The 21334-nt window shown below is 41.7% G+C and overlaps 1 protein-coding gene and 1 long non-coding RNA gene across 5 annotated transcripts in view; one reads left to right on the plus strand and one right to left on the minus strand.

The window, feature by feature from the left end:
• The window catches only part of GNE (glucosamine (UDP-N-acetyl)-2-epimerase/N-acetylmannosamine kinase), a 42903-nt gene extending 25110 nt beyond the window's left edge, over positions 1-17793 (minus strand). The window contains exons 1-2 of one of the 4 annotated variants that reach the window (XM_077912524.1): positions 17627-17793; positions 4205-4407 (exon numbers count right to left, since the gene is read on the minus strand). In XM_077912524.1, the coding sequence (XP_077768650.1) occupies positions 4205-4407; positions 17627-17782 (359 nt within the window). In that variant the 5' untranslated portion in view covers positions 17783-17793. Of the gene's footprint in view, positions 1-4204; positions 4408-9929; positions 10083-10128; positions 10463-17626 lie in introns of those variants that run through there. The other 3 variants (XM_077912523.1, XM_077912525.1, XM_077912526.1) reach the window with 3 other exon arrangements.
• LOC144322455 (uncharacterized) lies at positions 10155-18879 on the plus strand. The gene is made up of 3 exons (XR_013388099.1): positions 10155-10506; positions 16278-16411; positions 17587-18879. It is a non-coding gene; the product is annotated as an uncharacterized LOC144322455 (long non-coding RNA).
• Positions 18880-21334: the final 2455 nt, after the last annotated feature.

Genomic DNA, 21334 nt, shown 5'->3' on the forward strand with positions numbered 1-21334 from the left:
ATTGGTGTTATTTCTTAAATGTTTGATATCACTTATGAATTCTAACATCTTTTTTATGGGAGATTTGTGCAAAATTCTTTTTATAGGAAGTGTCTGATAATGAATTCAATTTCTTTGATACAGTGCTATAGAGATTTTCTATTCTATATTGGTTTGGTAGGTAGTGTTTTTTCAAGGACTTTGTCCATTTTATATAAATTGATTACTAATTTTATTGGCCTAATATTCTTTTAATGACTATAAGATCAGTAGTGATATCTTCTTTGTCATCTTATATTGGTAATCCATGTTCTCTTTTTCTTAAACTGTTAGGAATTTGTCAACTTAATATTTTTATAAATAATTGCTTAATCTACTTTTATGTTTCATTGATTTCCACTCTTCATCGTTTCCTTCCTTCTACTTATTTAGGAGTTTTCTCATCTTGTTCTTGTGAAAACAGACGACTGATTCCAAACTTCTTCTTTTTAACCAAAGTATTTAAAGGTAAAAATTTCCTCCAAGCACTCCTTCATCTGTACCCACAAATTTTGATATATTAATATTTATTATTCAGTTTAAAAGATTTTCTAATTTCCCTTAGAATTTGTTTGGTCCATGGGCTTAGAACTCAACAGTAAAACAACTTTTTTTTTTAGAGAGCATGCACACACATGTGGCAGGGGTGGAGGCGCAGAGGCAAAAGGAGAATCTCAAACAGACTGCAATGCCCAACGAGGAGCCTAACAATGGGGCTTGATCTCACAACCCTAAGAACATGACCTGAGCTGAAATTAAGAATCAGATGCCTAACTGAGCCACCCAGGCACCTATTTAATTTTTTTAAATTTTTTTAACAATCTGATTTAAAAATGAGCTAACGACCTTAACAGACAGCTCACCAAAAATGATGTAAAATCAGCAAATAAGCATATGAAAAGATGCTCCATATGTCATCATGGAAATGTAAACTAAAACAGATACTGCTACACACCTATTAGAATGGCCAAAATCAGAACACTGATATCACCAAATGCTAACAAGAACAGTGGAGCAACAGGTACACTCACTCATTGGTGGTGCAAATACAAAATGATACAGCCACTCTGGAAGACAGCTCAGTGGTTTCTTATAAAACTAAACATATTCTTACCATACAAGCCAGCAATCAGGATCCTTGATATTTCTCAAAGAAGCTAAAAACTTATGTCCACACAAAAATCTGCAAAATGGATGCTTACAGCAGCTTTATGCCCAAACTTGGAAGTAACTAGGATGCCCTTGAGTAGATGAATGGATAAACAAACTATGGTACATCCAGAATATGGATTATCATTCAGTGCTAAAAAGAGAGGACTATCAAGACATAGAAATACATGGAGACTTAAATGCATATTACTAAGTGAAAAAAAAACAATCTGAAGTGGCTTCATCTTCATACAACATGATTCCAACTATATAACATTCTGGAAAAGGCAAATCTATGGAGATGGTAAGACCTATGGAGATGGTTATAGAACACATTTTTAGGGCAATGAAACAATCCTGATACTATAATGGTAGATACAAGTCATTATACATTCATCCAAACATACAGAATTTAGGGACGCCTGGGTGGCTCAGTGGTTAAGGGTCTGCCTTCGGCTCAGGATATGATCCCATGGTCTGGGACCAAGTTCCGGATCGGGCTCCTTGTAGGGAGCCTGCTTCTCCCTCTGCCTATGTTTCTGCCTCTCTGTTTCTCGTGAATAAAATCTTAAAAAAAAAAAAAAAAAATACAGAATTTACACCACTAAGGGGCACCTGGGTTACTCAGTTAAGCATCCAACTCTTGATTTCAGCTCAGGTCATGATGTCAGGGTCATGAGACTGAGCCCATTGGGTTCAACACTGCATGTACAGCCTGCTTAGGATCTCTCTCCCTCTGTCCCTTCCCCTACTCAAGTGCACACTTGCATGTACACACACGCACACACACTCTCTCACTTGCTCTTAAAAAAAAAGGGGGGGGGGGGTGAGGGACCTGAGTGACTCAGTCAGTTAAGCATCTGCTGTCCGCTCAGGCTATGATCTCAAGGTCCTAGGATTGAGACCCACATTGGGCTCCCTATTCCGCATAGAGTCTGCTTCTCCCTTTCTCTCTCCTTCTTTGCCCTGCTCATGCTTGTGCTCTCTCAAATAAATAAATAAAATCTTAAAAAAAAAAAGAATTTATACCACCAAGTCAAGCCATAATATAAACTATGGACTTTTGGGCAGCCCAGGTGGTTCGGCGGTTTAGCGCCACCTTCAGCCCAGGGCGTGATTCTGGAGTCCCGGGATCAAGTCCCACATCAGGTTCCCTGCATGGAGCCTGCTTCTCCCTCTGCCTGTGTCTCTGCCTCTCTCTCCCCCCTCTCTGTGTTTCTCATGAATAAATAAATAAAATAAATAAAATAAACTATGGACTTTGGATAATAATGATGTGTCACTATAGGTTCCACTGTAAAAAAAAAAATGTACCCCTTGAGGTGGAAGGCTTACATTGATAACGGGAGAGGCTATGCATGTGTGGAAGCAGAGAGGTATATAGGGTAACCTCTGTACCTTCTGCTCAATTTTGCTGTAGACCTAAAACAACTCATATGAAATAAATGAACTGAGTTTCTAACTAGTCTGTTGTTACTTATTTGATTTCCTTTTTCACTCAGTTCTTAAGAGCATAAGAATGATGTTTTTAAAAAAACTATCCAACTAGTTGAAATAGAGGGTAGCTTATTTGTTTTAATGTCTTTGAAATATAGATAATACATTCACATGGTTTAAAATTTAAATACTAAAGTTTCTTCAGTGAAAAGGCTACCTTCTCACTTTTGTTTCCCAGTGATTCAGTTCCTCACCCAGAAGCAACCAACTTATGTTAGGATATACTTTTTTTTTTTTTTAAGATTTTATTTATGAGAGACAGAGAGAGAGAGGCAGAGACACAGGCAGAGGGAGAAGCAGGCTCCATGCAGGGAGCCCGACGTGCGACTCAATCTGGAAACTCCAGGATCACACCCTCACACCCTGAGCCAAAGGCAGTGACTCAACCCTTGAGCCACCCAGGAGTCCCTAGGATGTACTTTAAACAACTTTTCCATTAAGTACCAGCCAATTGTCATATTTAACAGTCTCATGAGACAAATACTGCCTTTCCACTCTTACATAGGCAGACAGGGAAACCTAACACCATTTCCTTGAGATCCTCCATCCCATTAATCTTACTCCTGAACTATACTCAAGTAAAGGAACCCACTGAAACTTCATTTCAGGCTCTAACTAAAATTTCTCTTCTACTTCATCCTATGTAAGAAAACCCGGTGGATAGCCAGAATTCATTTTACATTTTTAAGACCTATGAATTTTTGAGCTAACCATAAGTTTCTTCTCTAAGTATTCTCCTTAAAGCAAACTGGTTTTTAGAGGTAGATTTTCATTTGCTTTTGTTGTTGTTGTTGCCTTGCTTTTAAAGAATAGTCTGAAAAGGCAATTTTACTTTAACACAAGCTTCTTTCATATATATTACTGACCGTCTTTGGAAGCTGCATTAATGTTTTTATGCCACAAGAGTGCAATAAATGCCACTGTATTACCCAGAACGAAATGAATGTTCATCTTTGGTTTAGATATTCTGTTCCTTCTAAGATTTCCCAACTTTCATTTTTCAAATTTAGACTGTGATCAATAACAAACCTAATGATAAACATCAAAATAATGGCAATTCTACATTCTACTTTATCTTGCAAATTCGATTTTTTTTAAATCTTGTTGCATATCTACTACTTTATATGCTGTCGATCTATCCATGAGTTTTAAGAAAGAAGTACTAGTAGAACTCTCAAAACATATTACAAGAAGTTCCATTAGTAGAATCACACAACAGATATTTATAAGTGGCACTTCTCCTGAATGTAACAAGCAATAATAAAAATATTTACAGCTATCATTTATCAAGCACCTATCATGTAGCCACATTGTGATGGACACTTCGTATCACTATCTCCATTCTTCACAGGAACCTACAACACAGGTTTTCAATCCATTTTTATTTGAGGAACTGAAGATGCAACTTCTGCAAGCCCATATAAAAACTATGAGGGAGAACTGGGATTTGAGGCGAGGTCCACATGGCTACAAGAGCCTAGCTCTCTCCAGTACACCATGTTACAATGAAGAATATCATAAGAAAATGCTTTCATCTTACCCATAATCATCTATTAGGTGAGAGCCAAGTACCACCACATCAAGTTCAAAGAACTCAGGTTCCATTTTAATGCCAAACATGATTGGGGCAAGTTTGGAATAATCAGCACGGTTGCAAGTGGCGACACAAACTCGAAGCTTCCGGTTATCCCCATTCTTCTCCATGGCTCGTCTCTTTTGTGAGAGGTTCTTAAAATAGAATTCCTAAAATTGCAAAAATAAAAATGATTTCTCATCAGAATGATAGGTCCTAGATAGAAACACAGAATGCTGCAGTTCCAAGCCTCCAGCCACCATTTAATACAGTGCTTCTTAAACCTTTGTCCCCCCCCCACTCCTATGTAACCTGCCCCCAATCCCCACCCCAGCACATACAGAGCTAGGAGATTCCAGCTGACTAAATCCACCTCTTTCTCTCACACTTAAGAAAACACACTGGAATGCAAGTAAGTAACCATGACATGAATCAGCTCCCATTTAAAAGACAAGCAAACATCAGCTCACTGGTTAGAAATTACTTACCATACTTCACAACTGATTCCCACATACCAGACTACTGCAAAACTGTGACTCAGAACAACTGGTCTAGTTCAACACCCTCTCTCACAGAAAGGGAAATGTACATCTTGAGAGAGAAAATTACTTCCCCAAGATTCAAAATCACAACTTATAAGGAAGGAGATCGATTCACCTTCCCACTAAACACCCACTATACATAAAGCACTGTGATTAGTGCTGAGGAAGAGAAAGTAAAATTAAAAATAGGCCTATAACTGGCTATAAACCTCATTAGCCCCTATAGCCAGTGCCTACTAATTTTCAACAATTCCAAATGCCTATAAGGTATTGCCTGACTCACACACCTTAAAGTCAATGGCCCAATCAGAATTCATTTTCTTTTTCTTCATTGCTATTTCTCCTTTCTTGTTCTCTAATTCAGTTATGAACTTCCGTTCATCCAAACGCCTTGACACTTGATGTCCTTGTCTTCTCTGGTTCCTTACTCTGTACCTCCTATGCCCTGTCAGTTCTGAATACCTCCTGAATATCTTTTTTTTTTTTTTTTTTTTAAGTAGGCTCCACACTGGGTGTGAAGGAATGCACAACTCTGAGATCAAGAGTTGGACTTGAACTCACAACTCTGAGATCAAAACCTGAGCTGAGATAGACACTTAACAGACTGAGCCACTCAGGGGCCCCTCCACCTCCTGAGTATCTTTCATATCTAACTTCTCCTCTTTATCTCCACCAGGACTCCCCCTAGATGGACCCCTCATTTAAGATTTGAACCACTGTTTAACAGCTGCCGCGAAGTAGTTTGCCTATCTCTAGTCTTGCCCTGCTTCTCACAGACTTTCAGAGCGATCTTTCTAAAGTTCATAAATTATCATGCTCCACAGAATATACAACATATGGATAAAGTCCAAATTACTGATCTGGACCTAGGCCATCTTTCCAACCACTTCTTGACTTACAATTACCCTTACTCTGTGCCAAAGCCATACCAAAGTACCTGCAGTTCAACCACTGAGTCTACAAACTTCTTCTGTGCCTTTCAAAGATATAAGTACCTCTACTTAAAACTTCCTTTCCCTCTGGCCTGGGCTCCTCCTCATCCTTCAAACCTCAGTCTAAGCATTGCCTCTTCTTAAAAACCTTTACATAAACTTCAGTTCCTCTTCACCTCACCCCTTTAGCTGCTGCCTTCCTCAAGTACTATGGCCCTACCAAACATATATATACATTTGCTCAATTATTCTGCCCACCCCTTCCCTCCTGCCATCTATACCTTCCAATCGAAGTAAAACTCAGGGCCAAGGGATAAGAGATGTTTTATGGAGCATTTTAAACTTCTCTAGATCAATGTAAAATTCCACCTCACGGATTATTCAATGCTTTTGCTTCACGAAGTGTGTCAATATTAGAATCTGTGATCAGGAATACAGAGAAGCTTGAAGAAGGATGCCAGTAGAAGGGTAGCTGCCCTTCAGATCAGGGTAAACTCTAAAACCTGCTGGAAAAATCGCAACAGCTGCCATCTCATCTCTATTAGGCTTGAACTTCTGTGAGCACGCAAACTGCCTCATCATAAGCCCATTCTGAACTTAATCTCCAGTAGAAGCTAATTCCACCCAACAGAAAGCACTTATAAATATAATAAGCATTCTGTCAAGAGAGTTATATTCCTAAGATCTAAGTATTACCTAATCATTAAAAACAAAAATATTTTTCCAAAAATGGTTGTCTTAAATGTTCTTTACATAATCCTTCTTTCACTGATCATTAAATTTGAGCTGAATAAATTGTTGGTGATATTCAACTTGCTGCGTGAGGCAAAGCAAATCTTTCATGGCTGGTCAATTTGTTTTTATTTGAACAGAACAGTAAACTTCATCTTGCAATGCTTAATATTTACCAAGTAACTCAAAGGTTATTCTACCAAAACTGAGACTAAACTAGCCAAATAAACAAACTACGAAAAAGGCAAAAATGTTATTAATGCCAAAGCATTTTTGGGGAAAGAAGTTAAATCTTAAAAATACGGTAAAATATCTTCTTAGGGGGAGAAGTTTGGAGTTTTGAAAAATAATTTTAACTTATTTTTTTAATTAGGTAATATATTCACATGGTTTAAAACTGAGAAGTCATAAGAGCCTGTACAGCAGAGTCTCCTCATCTGTGTTCCCCAGCCACATAGTTCGTCTCCCTGGAAGTTAGGAGTTACTGGTTTCTTATGCATACTTTTATAAATCATGCATACAGAAAAGCAGATGTATTTGCTTATATACATGCAGCATATATTATACATTTGTTAACACTCTACAAACGGATGTTGCATACCTTGCTTTTAAAAATGCTTTTAATTAGGGCAGCCCTGGTGGCTCAGTGGTTTAGCGCCACCTTTAGCCCAGGGCGTGATCCTAGAGACCAGGACTGAGTCCCACACTGGACTCCCTGCATGGAGCCGGCTTCTCCCTCTGCCTATGTCTCTGTCTCTCTGCCTCTCGAATGAATGAATGAATGAATGAATGAATGAATGAATGAAAATGCTTTTAATTGTTTCTGAATTGAATGGCAAAATGGGAAAGTTTATTTTTTAAATGGAAAGTTTAAAGGCACTGGAAATATCAAAACTAAAAGTGCAGAGTTTTGAAAATGGCCAGCCATCATTCTCTTCAAAGATATGAAGGGTTATGAGAGCCCCAAAAGTAAAAATAATCAAGGTCACAAACATTTAGTATCAACTCTGTGCAGAGCACTATAAAGAAAGCTGAGAGAAACAGAACTGAGAAAAACCAGTCTCTGATTTTTAGAAATCTTAAATCTAGTACTTGACACTAGGTCACGTAATAGATCTTAACTAGTTCTCTTTTCCAAATAGAAGCCCCAAAAACAAAATTAATATTTTTTTTTCTCAGCCCAGTATATATTATTATTTGTTCTGGCTAAGAGGTCATCCCAGAGATATATTTTTATATTGAGAACTGTGGCCAGAGTCCCCATAACCAGTATAGAATGGATAAATGGCAAAATAATGAATGAGTGGCAAAATGGACTTAAACTGTAATAGGACAATTTAAGTTGCATCAAGTATAATGTAAAGCAAACAAGATAAAACTCGATTCTTTACACAGTGGAATACCAGATGGCAATTAAAATGATTGGACTATGTCTATATTTGTCTATATTAATAAATCTCAGAAACAAACATTAGAGGAAAACAGCAAATTCTAAAGTTAGATACAATAGGGTACCTTTTTAAAAGTTTTTCAAAGTGTACACAACACTACTATATGTTGTTTACTGATCTACAGTAAAGTTCCACACTAACTCAGGAAAGTAGTTACCTCTAGAAAGGGAGAGAAGGGGGGAAAAAATGAGGCTTTTCAGGCTTTAGCTAACATTTATACCAAGTTATACCATAAGCAGAGATGTGAAACAAACATATTAATGTGTTGCATCTTGATAACTGGGAGAGGATGTCATACCGTCTTTGTCCTTTCAGACATATTTGAAGTTTTCCTTATTAAGAACAAGAAATCTTTTATTTTTTTTAAAGATTTATTTATTATTTATTCATAGACGAGAGAGAGAGAGAGAGAGAGAGGCAGAGGGAGAAGCAGGCTCCATGCAGGGAGCCCGATGTGGGACTCGATCCCAGGTCTCCAGGATCAGGCCCTGGACTGAAGGCGGCGCTAAACCGCTGAGCCACCCGGGCTGCCCAGAAATCTTTTAAATAGATACTATAAAGTAAGTTTGTTGTCCATAATCCCCTCAAGCCTAAAGGTCAGAAAGTCAGGAGGGATTAGATATTTGCACCTATCTCCTCTATCCATTTCAAAATCATAACTAAAATACAGATAAATAACAGAGAAATAGGCTTTCATCTTGAATTCCCTGACAATCTCTGAGAAACCCAATTCTTAAAGACCACTTCCTGCATTCTCCCGTTTTAAATGCTGACAAAAGGTGATCAACACTTTCCAGAAAAACATTCCACTCAACTGTGGAAAAGACTCAGGAACATTTGGCTCAGGCAGTCACTGAGCAGAGGAAACCGTAACAACAAACATTTGAGAAGTACTTCTGAATTGCTAAGCATTGTGTTAAGAGCTTTACAAGCCTTAAAACCATTTCATCCGGGACAGCCCTCTCACCAGCCCCATTTTACAGAGGGGGACACTGAGGTACAGCCAAAATAATTTGCTTGTCCCAAACCACAGTTAAGAATTGCCAGAATCGGGCAGCCCCGGTAGCTCAGCGGTTTAGCGCCGCCTTCAGCCCAGGGCCGGATCCTGGAGACCCAGGATGGAGTCCCGTGTCGGGCTCCCTGCGTGGAGCCTGCTTCTCCCTCCCTCTGTCTGTGTGTGTGTGTGTCTCTCTCTCTCATGAATAAATAAAATCTTAAAAAAAAAAAAAAAATTACCAGAACCTAAAATCAAACCAGGACGCAGGATATTGCCACATCGTGTTTGCCTAGTGTCTGATCATTAACATCCACGGGCCTATTTTGCTCCGGGTCCTGCCACGAAAGATCACTCTTCCCTCGGCGCAGCGGGGATGAAACTCGGGATTGAGAACGAGGTGGGGGGTATATAAAAATGTAAAAGTGGCCTGAGATTCATCTAGTTTGGTTTGGCTCCTTCCAGGGCCTCCACAGCTGGGTTAAACAATGATCTAGACTGCTAAGCCGCGCCCACCCCTCCTCTTTCAGAGAAACCAAAAATACTTTATCTGGCTCTAACAATTTCACAGGTGTGCTCAGACTTGGGCGAAAAAAATAAACGCCTGAACTAGTCAGGAAGCCCAGCCCTTCGATGTCATCTCCTGGTTGACCCCTTCACACCCCAGAGCAGCTGGTCTGTCAAGGAGCTCCCCGCCCTCTCCTGCACCCGCCGCGACACAACCCTGCCTCCCAGCACAGCCCGCCCCCTTCCTGGACAGCACTACCCGGGCACGGAGTCCAGTCTGGGCCGCCGGCTGCTTGCCCCGGGGCGGGGGGGCCGGGAACCTGTCTGCTCCGCGGGTCGCACCGCGGACCCCGTAACGGGACTACAGAGGGGCCTGGCACTCAGGCCTGCGGAGGACAGGACGAGGCCCGGGTCCGGGCGGGCCCTGGGGACGCGGGGAGGTCCACAAGGCAGGGGCCGGAGGAAGAGGCCGTGGGGGCCCGGAGGATGCTCTCCCGGCCCGGCCCCCGAGTCCCGGCGCCGCGGGGCGCTCACCGCAAGCTGGCGCGCAGCTCCCTCCCACGCCGCCGCCGCCGCCGCGCCTCGAGGGCGAGAGCCGAACCCGGCCCCAGAAAGCGGGCCCGCGCACGGCCGCCCCCACGGCTTCCGCAGGCCGGCCACGCGCGCAGAGCCCTCCGGGCTCGACCCCAGCCTCGCACGCCCCCGAGCGCCGAGTCGGCGAGCGCGCACTTACGTAACCTGAGAGCGGCCCTGGGATTGGCTGCGCTCGCCCGAGCCCCACCCCCTTGCCAAACGGTTTTTTGGAGGGGGGCCGGGGGCGAGGGGCGGGGCGCCTTCCGTTGTCGTGGCGGCCCGGGTCTCGCCGGCCTCTGCTCCCGCCCCCGCGCGGTCTCCTCCTCTGCCGCCGCAGCCGCGCGCACGCTGGGTCCCCGGGTCCTGGCTGGCGGTGGTTGTTTTGGCCTGGCACCCAGCGGGGGATTAGGCCGTCTGTTCCCTCAGGCACGACGTAGGCCCAGACCGAAACCGCCGCAGAGCCCTCTCCTGAGTTAGGGCCTCGCCTCTCCCGGAGCGCGTCTGCTGGAGGACGGAGGGGGTGTGGATGAGGATGCAAGTAAGGCCGACCAGTAGGTGGGGAGGCGCCGCCTAGGCCTCCCCTCTAGGGAACCTCCCGCCAGTCCCCGCCCCGGGCCGCCCGAGGGGGGCTCCCCCGGCGCCTGATAAAGGTCTTTCAAACGACTGAGTCACCAATGACAAACTTGGAATGAGTTGGATTTAAAAAACATTAAAAAATATAGTTTAAAGATTTTATTTATTTATTCATGAGAGAGACAGACAGAGAGGCGCAGAGACACAGGCAGAGGGAGAAGCAGGCTCCATGCAGGGAGCCCGACGTGGGACTCGATCCCGGGCCTCCAGGATCAAGCCCTGGGCTGAAGGCGGCGCTAAGCCCCTGAGCGACCAGGGCTGCCCTTCCAGCCCTATTTATACGATCTTTTGTATTTTGTAGTATATGCATACATTCCATATTAAAGAGAATCAAATTGTAAAAAAAAAAAAGTGGCAATGAAACTCACATGCATGATATGAGATTTTACTGTGGAAGCAGAATTGAAAATTATGGATTAGGTATGAGGGGATAACAGAAAAAGAAGGAAACAAGGATGACTTCCAGGTGTCTGGCACTAGTAATGGGGTGATTGGTGCCATTTACCAAGATGAGAAAAAAGCTGAGGGACTAAAGTTTTAATTTCGGATATGTTTGAGATGCTTATGGAGTACCTATATAAAGCTATTAAGTGAGCAATAATATACATGAATCTGGACACAGATTCAGCAGAGAGTGTATTCGTTTTCTATTGCTGCTGTAGCAAATTACCTCGAACCTAGTTGCTGAAAACGAATGTATTATCTTACAGTCCTGAGAGTTAGGAAACTGAAATGGGTTTCGCCCAGCTCAAATCAAAGCAGCAATATAGGTATCATAAGAAAAGAAATTTGTAACTAGGCAACTATGCGTGGTGATGGATGTTAGCTACACATTGTGATCATTTCATAATATATACATACACCAAGTAATTACATTGTACACTTGAAACTAATGTTATAGGTCAAATATATATCAGTCTTTGTTTTTTTTCTTTTTTAAAGACTTTATTTATTCATAAGAGACACAGAGAGAGAGAGACAGAGACACAGGCAGAGGGAGAAGTAGGCTCCATGCAGGGATCCCGCTGTGGGACTCGATCCTGAGTCGACATGATCACTCCCTGGGCTGAAGGCGGCGCCAAACCTCCGAACCACCCAGGCTGCCCATCAGTCTTTTTTTTTTTTTTTTTTTTAAAGGTATCAGTGGGTCGGCCTTCCCTAGGGTGCAGGCCTTTCCTTAGCTACAGGCTCCCTTCATTCCTTGTTTTGTGGCCTCTCTGGCCTCTTCTTATCACTTCTCCTGTGACTCTCCTCCTCCTTCACTTGAAAAGACCCCTGTGATTACCTTGGGTCCACTTAGGACAATCTCCCCATCTCAAAATCCGTAATTTAATCACATCTGCAAAGTCTCCCTTGCTATATAAGGAAATATTCACAAGTTCTAGGGATTAAGACATGGATATCTTTAGGGAGCTATTATTTTGCCTACCACAATGAAATGTTCAAGATGGGCATATTGCCTTTAAAGTTACATGCCAGGGGGCTACCTGGCTGGCTCAGTTGATGGAGCACGTGACTCTAGATCTTGGGGGCTGTGAGTTGGAGCCCCACACTGGGTGTAGAGATTACTTAAAAATAAATAATAATAAGTAAAAATAATAATAAAGGTGCATGCCATACCACCAAATATCCAGAAAGAACCCTAATTTTTTCTCTTCACAGTTAAGAAAAATTAAAGAACAGGTTAATGTTCACTTTTTTAAAAATCTGGGTGCTTATTACATGGGTGTGTTTAGTTTGTTAGAATTCAAATTATACACTTAAGATATCTCCACTTTTCTGTGTATAAGTACTATGTATTTTTAAAATACTTCATGGTTAAGATTATAGCTAGGAAAAAATGTAACTAAATAATATGATTTTGAGAATTTGTGCACTTATTAAACCACCTGTAGATTTTGGGGGTTTTTTTACCAATATTGAAAATTTTATATTTCCATATATCATTTGAGTAGGAACCTCTTGAGTGCATAAAGAAGGTAAAAAACATCTTACAAACCAGATATCACTGCGTAAGCCAGATTGTTGATAGCCCAACCAGGTCATATAAGCACCCCCCAGACCAGAGAGAACTACTCTTGTTGCACTGATGACGACATAGATGGGAAAGCAGTTCTTTCCCCTTTAGGAAAAGCATGTAAGGATTAAGGTTACATTGACTTAAAGTAATTCAGTAACATCCTACACTGTACAGGTCAACTTCAGGTTTGCAAGAGCACAAGTCTGAAAGATATGCTTACAAAGGTAGTGATTAAGATATTCATAACAAGAAAATGAGCCTTTTGAAATTCATATTTTGGGACCGTTTAATCACTACTCATATACCCTCAACTACTAATCAGTTTATTACGTCAATCAGCTTTTCAGAGTACCTCTGGTTGTGAGCCATCCCTATGCCAGCTCTCCCAATTACAGAAGAAAAGTACAAATAAATACAATGACTATGTCTTTGTTTTTGTGAAATGCCCTTTACTGGGATTTTTTAAGTATTTTTCTTTATGAGCTATAAAAGTATCGTATTTCAAACCCATAAATAATTTTATTTCTTATTTGTCTGCTAGGGAAATGAGGTAAGCCAGAAAGAACTCAGCCAACCCTGACTAATTGGAGTTCAGAAAGTTTAATTTGCATAGCTATTCCAGAAGAACTGGAGAAGTATTTAAAACTAGTTTGTCTTTAACTTTGACTCTGTTATTAAAAGTTCGACAGGATGGATGCCTGGGTGGCTCAGCGGTTGAGCATCTGCTTTTGGCTCAGGGCATGGTCCTGGGGTCCTGGGATGGAGCTCCCCTTCGGGCTCCCTGCATAGAGCCTGTTCTCCCTCTGCCTGTGTCTCTGCCCCTCTCTCTGTTTGTCCCTCATGAATAAATTAAAAAATCCTTTAAAAAAATCGACAGCATTATGTTCTTTCTCATCAGATCATAAATTCCTTGAGGTTCACTCTGTTAGGTATACTTTTCTCCCTGATAGTTCCTTGAATCATGACATATGTAAGAAATACAGTCTAACAAGCTTTGAGTGAAATGGGGGGATTATATCTCCTATCGAAGAGTAATTGCTGGGTGCCTGGCTGGCTCAGTCAGTAGAGCATATAACTCTTGATCTCAGGGTTGTAAGTTTGAGCCTCATGCTGGGTGTAGATATTTCTTTAAAAACAAAACCTTTTAAAAAAAAGAGTCATTGCTATCCCAGGTCTTTTCTCTATGACTGGTCCAAGTCACTTGGATTCAATTTCCCATCAACACTCCTCCAAGCACCCAAGCTTATGATCATATTAGTACAACACTGTTGCTCAGACTTTACAGTGGATCAAGTGTAAAAAAAAGCACGGTGAGTTGAACAGGAAGAAACTTAATGGTGTTATAGGCTACATGTATGGAGGAAGAAAGTAATGAGATGCAGCTAACATGTGAAGTAAAGCCAGATCAACAAGGGCCTTGGGTTATGTCCTGCTGAGGTAAGGCAGGCTTGCTTGCTTGCTTGCTTGCTTTTAGATTTCTTCTTTCCTTCCTTTTTTAATTTCTTTGAGAGAGAGAAAGCATGAGCAGGGGAGACAGAGGGAGAAGGAGAATTAGACTCTTCAGTGAGCAGAGAACCAGATGTGGGGCTCGATCTCAGAACCCCAATATCATGACCTGAAGGCAGACGCTTAACCAACCCAGGCGTGCCTGGAGGTCAGGCTTTCTTTCTCCTCATTAGAATTGGGAGATTTTTTTTAAGTCAAGGGAATGACATCAGATTTGCTTAATTAGATTTGTGGAAGATCGGGCAGCCCTGGTGGCGCAGCGGTTTAGCGCGCCTGCAGCCCAGGGCATGATCATGGAGACCTGGGATCGAGTCCCACATCGTGCTCCCCGCATGGAGCCTGCTTCTCCCTCTGCCTGTGTCTCTGCCTCTCTCTCTGTGTGTGTCTCTATGAATGAATAAATAAAATCTTAAAAAAAAAAAAAGATTTGTGGAAGATGGGTTGGAAAGAAGGGGAAGAACTAGAAGAAGGTAGGCCAGTTAAGAATCCTATTTCAGGACCTGAATTAAGATGGTGGTGGTGGGGGCAGCCCGGGTGGCTCAGCGGTTTAGCACCTGCCTTCATCCCAGGGCGTGAGCCTGGACACCCTGGAGACCCCGGATCGAGTCCCACGTCGGGCTCCCTGCATAGAGCCTGCTTCTCCCTCCGCCTGTGCCTCTGCCTCTCTCTTTGTCTCCTCTCTGTGTATTCTCCTGAATAAATAATAAAATCTTTAAACAAAACAAAAAAACTAATTGTTAAAAAAAGATGGTGGTAGTAGGAATTAAGAGGATGAAATCAAAAGAATGTGGAGAAAGAATGGTCAGAACTTGATGGCAGAGACAGGATTGAAGAGACGATATTGTAAGAGAATGACAGGTTTCTATTTCAAAGCAGCTGGGTGGCTGGCAGTGCTGGATCTGAAACAGAGAAGCAGCAGGTTTGAGGTGGTGATAAGGATCTCTGATTTGGATATGTTGAATTTGCAGTACCTAAAGGTCATTTTCATTAGACTGGGGACCTGGAGAATGATATGGGTCAGAGATACGAATTTTGATAGGTATAATTCACCCAACAAAATGGTCTATTTTGAAATACACTGCACACTCTTAGCCCAAGGCACCAACTACATTTCTTGTTCTACCTGTTTCGCCAGACTTTTTAAATGCCCCTGATGCCCAGTTTGTTATACTTTTACTCTTGGCCAGTTCAGAACTCTTTTTATAATATTCTACTTATAACAGTTTTCTAAGTCCTAGATGATTAGACTCTTAGACATTATTAAATTTAATTTTATAGGGTGGAAACCCCTGTGGAAACCCAGGGACTTCAGTTTATTATGTGTTATGTTAAACATTCAGTGCTGCTTTCCTGGCCACTTTCCCTCTTTCTCCACTCACTTTTTCTGACCACCCAGGCTCTGAGTCTTTTCTGCTCTCCAGCTGCTCTTCTCTTAACCCCTTCTTTACACTGTGGTCACTGCCTCATTCTTGAAACTTCTTCCCACATTTCCATGACAGTTCCTGATTTCCTGCCTACCTGCCACCTCTCTGGTTGCTATACTTCCTCAAACCACTACTTAAAAGTTAATGTTTTCTCGGAATTCCCCACTTAGCTTCATTTTCATCTCACTTTAGTATCCTCCCAGCTTAAGCTCATCTACCCACACAGCTTCACAAACAAACATTTTAAATTACTGCTAAATCTGAAACTCCAAAAAAATTTAAAAAATAAAAAAATCTGAAACTCCAGCCTAGTTTTCTCAGTCCAGACCCAAACATCTAACTCCTTTTAGGACACCTGCATTTGGCTAGGTTCCATGGGCACTTCAAATCAACTGGCCAGAGTGAAATTTTCTTCTCCTCCATAAACTTGGGCTTTTCTACTCTTTTTTTTTTTTTTTAAGATTTTATTTATTCATGAGAGACATACAGAAAGAGAGAGAGAGGCAGAGACAAAGCAGGCTCCATGCAGGGAGCCCGACATGGTACTCCATCCCCAGGTCTCCAGGATCAGACCCTGGGCTGAAGGCGGCGCTAAACCGCAGAGCCACGCAGGCTGCCCTCTACTCTCATTCTCAGCGAATGGTCTCCTCATCTACCCAGAAACTGGGAGACTTCTTTGACTTCTCCATTAGTTCTCAATTTCAGTCTGTCATGAAGTCCTATCAGTTTTACATTTCAGATGAGCATTTTTCGAGAAGAGAATGTGGTGTGATTGAACATAATAAGGAAGTGATAATAACGTACATGGGAGACTAGACCAACAGGAGACAAGTTTTGTTGCGGAACATTGGAAAACACAGGTATATTATGAAGGAGAAGAGTACCTTGACAGGGACTTAAAAACCACATGGAGTATTTCAGAGTTCATGTAGTCAGTTATAGAACCACCAAACATTAGGCAGATGGATGAAATGGTAATTTCAAGGCACATTAAAAAAAAAACAGTCACATGAAAAATGAGAATCAGAACAACTATTCCCTTTGTAACCAGAGACAGCCATTTCTTAGACTTCATTGAAGACATGAGGAAGAAAAAGAAAACCTAAGAAGTTCCAACTCAGAAACTCTGACCTTGAATTTAAATATAAGTGAGAGTGCTACCAAAAAAAAATAATAATAATATATTCTCACTGAAGAAGGCAAATAGAGATTAGACATTAGTGATAAAGCTAGAAGTTAACTATCGAAAATAATTGCAAGAATGATGCTATTTGATTAAAAACTGCTTATAAATTATTTCTTAACTGTAGATGATCTTTCTTTTAAAAATATTTTATTTTTTAAGTAATCTCTATGCCCAACGTGGGGCTTGAACTCCCAACCCTGAAATCAGGAGTCACATGCTCTACAGACTCAGCCAGTCTGACACCCCTAGACGATCTTTAAATATATACATTTTTTAAAATCACCAGATGAAATGTGATGATAATTCCCTAAAACATCTGGATTTCCATATGCCTCAAGGAAAAATTTAGGTTAAATAAATTTCATTAAAATATAGCACACTATATGACATAGTTATATTTCAATAAACCTAGTAATTGTCATTACCATTGGATACTAATTAACTCAGAAGCAAACACACTCCTTTCCCCGCAGGTGGCTAATGGGAGAGAAAGAAGCCTTAGCTGGGCCCCTCTATCCATCAAGTTTCAAAATCAAAGAAGAAAGTAAAAATAGTTGCCATGAACATCACATTTCTGGAAGTAAATTGCATTTGTGAAGCAGAAGATTCAAAAAGTAAAAGCAAACCGACTTTATCTGATGAAAGCATGAGGAATTTGAGGGAAAGAGTTCATTTTCAACTTACAGCTTAGACCAGAAGTTCCAGCACAGTAACAGAGAAACAAATAGCAACCCCAGAAACAGCAGTAAAAAGACATTTTTTAAAAGATGGATGGGATAGATTTAAAACTAAAGTTTTCCTCTTCTTCCTTGTAATTTATTTCCCTTTTTTTTTTTTTTCATATTGCAGTTTTCATGATGAAGCTCTATTGACTTGCTAAATTACTTACATGAGGTCCTTGAAGGCACAACTTCCACTGAGGATACACATTGATTTCCATCCCGTAGCAAAAGCTCTGCAGCACAAGCTCTGTACCCGGTGTTGTTTGAATTAATGAACAGGGCAGCTGCTTGTTCTCTCGGTTTAGCTGCCACAGAGCAGTCATTAACAGGATCTGAATTCCAGACTAAATCTTGAGCCCCGCCTCTGAAAAGGAAGACCAAAAAAAAAAAAAAAAAAAAAAACTGATTCAAAATTCTTCCTGTATTCCTGGACAACAGCTTGAAAACAGGAGGACGGTAGGTTTTTGAGTGTTACTTCCCTGTTTCTACCATTTAATTCTATTTTCCACTAGAAAAATTATTTTCTTCTGACTTCCTCAAAGGTAGAAACAAAAGCCTACAATCAAAATCTCAGTCGTCTTTTTCACATTGTTTTCACACACAGGTATATTGAAAAACACTTATCGACACACTTTGAGTAAAGAAGTAAACTAAATAAACTAAAAATAAAACTAAAAAATTAAAAATTTTAATTGAAAAATTCAACCAACATTAAAGGAGGATTTAAGATTTTTTAATAGTCCCTGACCTCAGCATATTTAGAATCCTTAGTTTCATGAGACTGAAGGAAAAAATCAATATTGTTGCTTTTTGCCTAAGCTACATTACAACAGAAAACCGTTACTACGTTTTATAAAGGATGTATCTTGCACTTTTGGTGCTCAGAGACCTCACAGCCAGATTATAGGCTGATCATCTGCTTTTTTCCGTTTGACTGGCATATGTTCATTTGAACACATCACCAGCCTAGCCTTTTCTACTATACAACTTTACATTCTACTTCAGGAACACTTTTTACTAAGCTGTTTGTAAATGCCAAAGAACAACAGGAAGCATATTCACTAGCATACGCTAGCAGATTTACTGAACTAGCACAGATGAAAAAATGAAATTGGTTTAAAGAATCCCAATCAAAATCAGAAATAAAAGAAGAGCAATAATAACTAACACCACAGAAATACAAAGGATTATAAGAGGGGCGCCTAAATGGCGCAGTTGGTTGAGCAACCAACTCTTGGTTTCAGCTCAAGTCATGATCTCAAGGTCCTGGGATCCAGCCCTGAGTCAGGCTCTATGCTCAGTGAGGGGAGTCTGCTTAAGATTCTCTTCTCCCTCTGTCCCTCCCCTCATGCTCTCTCTCTTCTCTCTCAAATAAATAAATAAATAAATAAATAATTTAAAACCCCAAAGGAGGGATCCCTGGGTGGCGCAGCGGGGGATCCCTGGGTGGCGCAGCGGTTTGGCGCCTGCCTTTGGCCCAGAGCGCGATCCTGGAGACCCGGGATCGAATCCCACGTCGGGCTCCCGGTGCATGGAGCCTGCTTCTCCCTCTGCCTGTGTCTCTGCCTCTCTCTCTCTCTCTGTGACTATCATAAATAAAAAAAATAAATAAATAAATAAATAAATAAATAAATAAAACCCCAAAGGAGGGGCACCTGGGTGGCTCAGCAGTTGAGTGTCTCCCTTTGACTCATGTTGTGAGTCCCACTCCCCTGCAGGGAGCCCGATTCTCCCTCTGCCTATGTCTCTGCCTCTGTCTCTGTGTGTCTCTCATGAATAAAGAAATAAATAAAATTTATTTTCAACATATAGTTAATTATGGGAAGGAGCTTTCAGCCTAAAGTTAAATAATTTAGTGGGGGGCACCTGGGTGGCTCAGTCAGTTAACTATCTGCCTTCAGCTCAAGTCATGATCTCAGGGTCCTGGGATCGAGTCCCACATCAGGCTCTCTCCTCACTCTGCGATTTCTCTCAATTTCACTCTCTCAAATAAATAAATAATCTTTTAAAATAAATTATGGCGCAGCGGTTTAGCGCTGCCTGCAGCCCAGGGCGTGATTCTGGAGACCCAGGATCGAGTCCTGCATCGGGCTCCCTGCATGGGGCCTGCTTCTCCCTCTGCCTGTGTCTCTGCCTGCCTCTCTCTCTCTCTCTCTGAATGAATAAATAAATAAATATTTAAAAAAAGAAAGAAAGAAGTAATTCAGTGGTTTGTAAACAGAGAAATGTACTTTTCACAGTCCTAGAAGCTAAAAGTCTGAGCTTGGGGTTCCAACACAGCTATGTTCTGGTGAAGGCCCTCTTTCAAGTGCCAGCTATCTACATCTCAACTTTATGTTGTGCCTTCAAATCCAGAGAAGCAGAGGGAAAGCCAGCACTCTCCTGATTCTTATAAGGGCACTAATCCCAGTCTGCAGGCCCTACCCTCATGACCTCATCTAATCCAAACTACGTCCATCTCCTAATATCACATTTGGCTGCCGGGGGCAGAGTGAGGGGAGGAGGTAGGGTTTCAACACATGAGTTTTGGGGAAGACACAAACATTTAGTTCATAAGAATGCCTCACAGGATGGGCCCCCTCCTCCCCTGCCCCACCAACATGGGTTGCTGCAGAAGTTAAACAGTATGACACAGGCAGCGGAAGCTTGAGCTGAATTTCTCAGATATTGTCCAACTACTCTTGACTGGCAATAGTTCTCCAGGGAGGCAGTTCCAGTCCCAAGGGGGGGTGTATTTAAAACAAGGGGGGGGACGCCTGGGTGGCTCAGCAGCTGGGCATCTGCCTTCAGCTTAGGACGTGATCCTGGAGTCCTGGGATCGAGTCCCACATCAGTCCCACATGGAGCCTGCTTCTCCCTCTGCCTGTGTCTCTGCCTCTCTCTGTGTGTCTCTCATGAGCTAATAAAATCTTTAAAAAAAAAAAAAAAAAACGTGTGTGTGGAGTGGGGTGGTATCTTTCATTGTCACAGTGAGGAGTGGGTGCTTTTGATTTTCACTGGGTAAGACCTTTTTGCAATGCCAGGAACTGCCCTGCACAACAATTTTCCTGCCCCAAATGGTAGGACCATTCCCATTGAGAAGTTCTTTTTTTTTTTTTTTTTTTTTTTAAGATTTTATTTATTTATTCAGGAGAGACATAGAGAGGCAGAGACACAGGCAGAGGGAGAAGCAGGCTCCATGCAGGAAGCCCAATGCGGGACTCGATCCTGGAACTCTGGGATCACGCCCTGAGCCAAAGGCAGACGCTCAACCACTGAGCCACCCAGGCATCCCCCCATTGAGAAGTTCTGCTGGAGTTTTATGCCCACTCTCTTTTCACCGCCTGTAGAAAGCTTAAGGAATTTGTACTTACATAGAAAATAATAGAACTCTCTTTTGCAATTTGGGACATTCAGGGGTGTCATGCACCATGAGTCTCTCCCCAGGCATAGAAATTCCTAGTTAATCATTATATATTGACAGGTTATGAAGCAAGCCACAGTCTGAATTGAAAAGCAGTGTTATGATCACAGAAACCAGCTAGACCACCAAAGAATAATTTTTAAATGGTTCCAATTTTCTCTTACCTTTGTCAAATATGACTAAGCGTATCAGAACCCTCAGCAGCGCTCTTGCTTTAAATCTCCACTCTTCATTCCCAGCCATTTCCTCACATCCAGACTGCTTCTCTTCTTGACCTAAACATTCTCAAAAAAAAAAAAAAAAAAAGTCCTCTTCTCTGCTCCTTCTTTTTCTAGTCTCTGTCACTAAAGCTCCTCTGTGAGGGCTGAAACTTGAAGAGCGTTCTCATCACCAGGTTGCAGGCTGGGATCTGGGGCTGAGATGGCCCAGCTATGACCAGAGTCCCTGGGGTGTGGGCCTAGCCAGCATCTCC

Source organism: Canis aureus, chromosome 10 (assembly GCF_053574225.1).
Source record: "Canis aureus isolate CA01 chromosome 10, VMU_Caureus_v.1.0, whole genome shotgun sequence".
Lineage (NCBI taxonomy): Eukaryota > Metazoa > Chordata > Mammalia > Carnivora > Canidae > Canis > Canis aureus.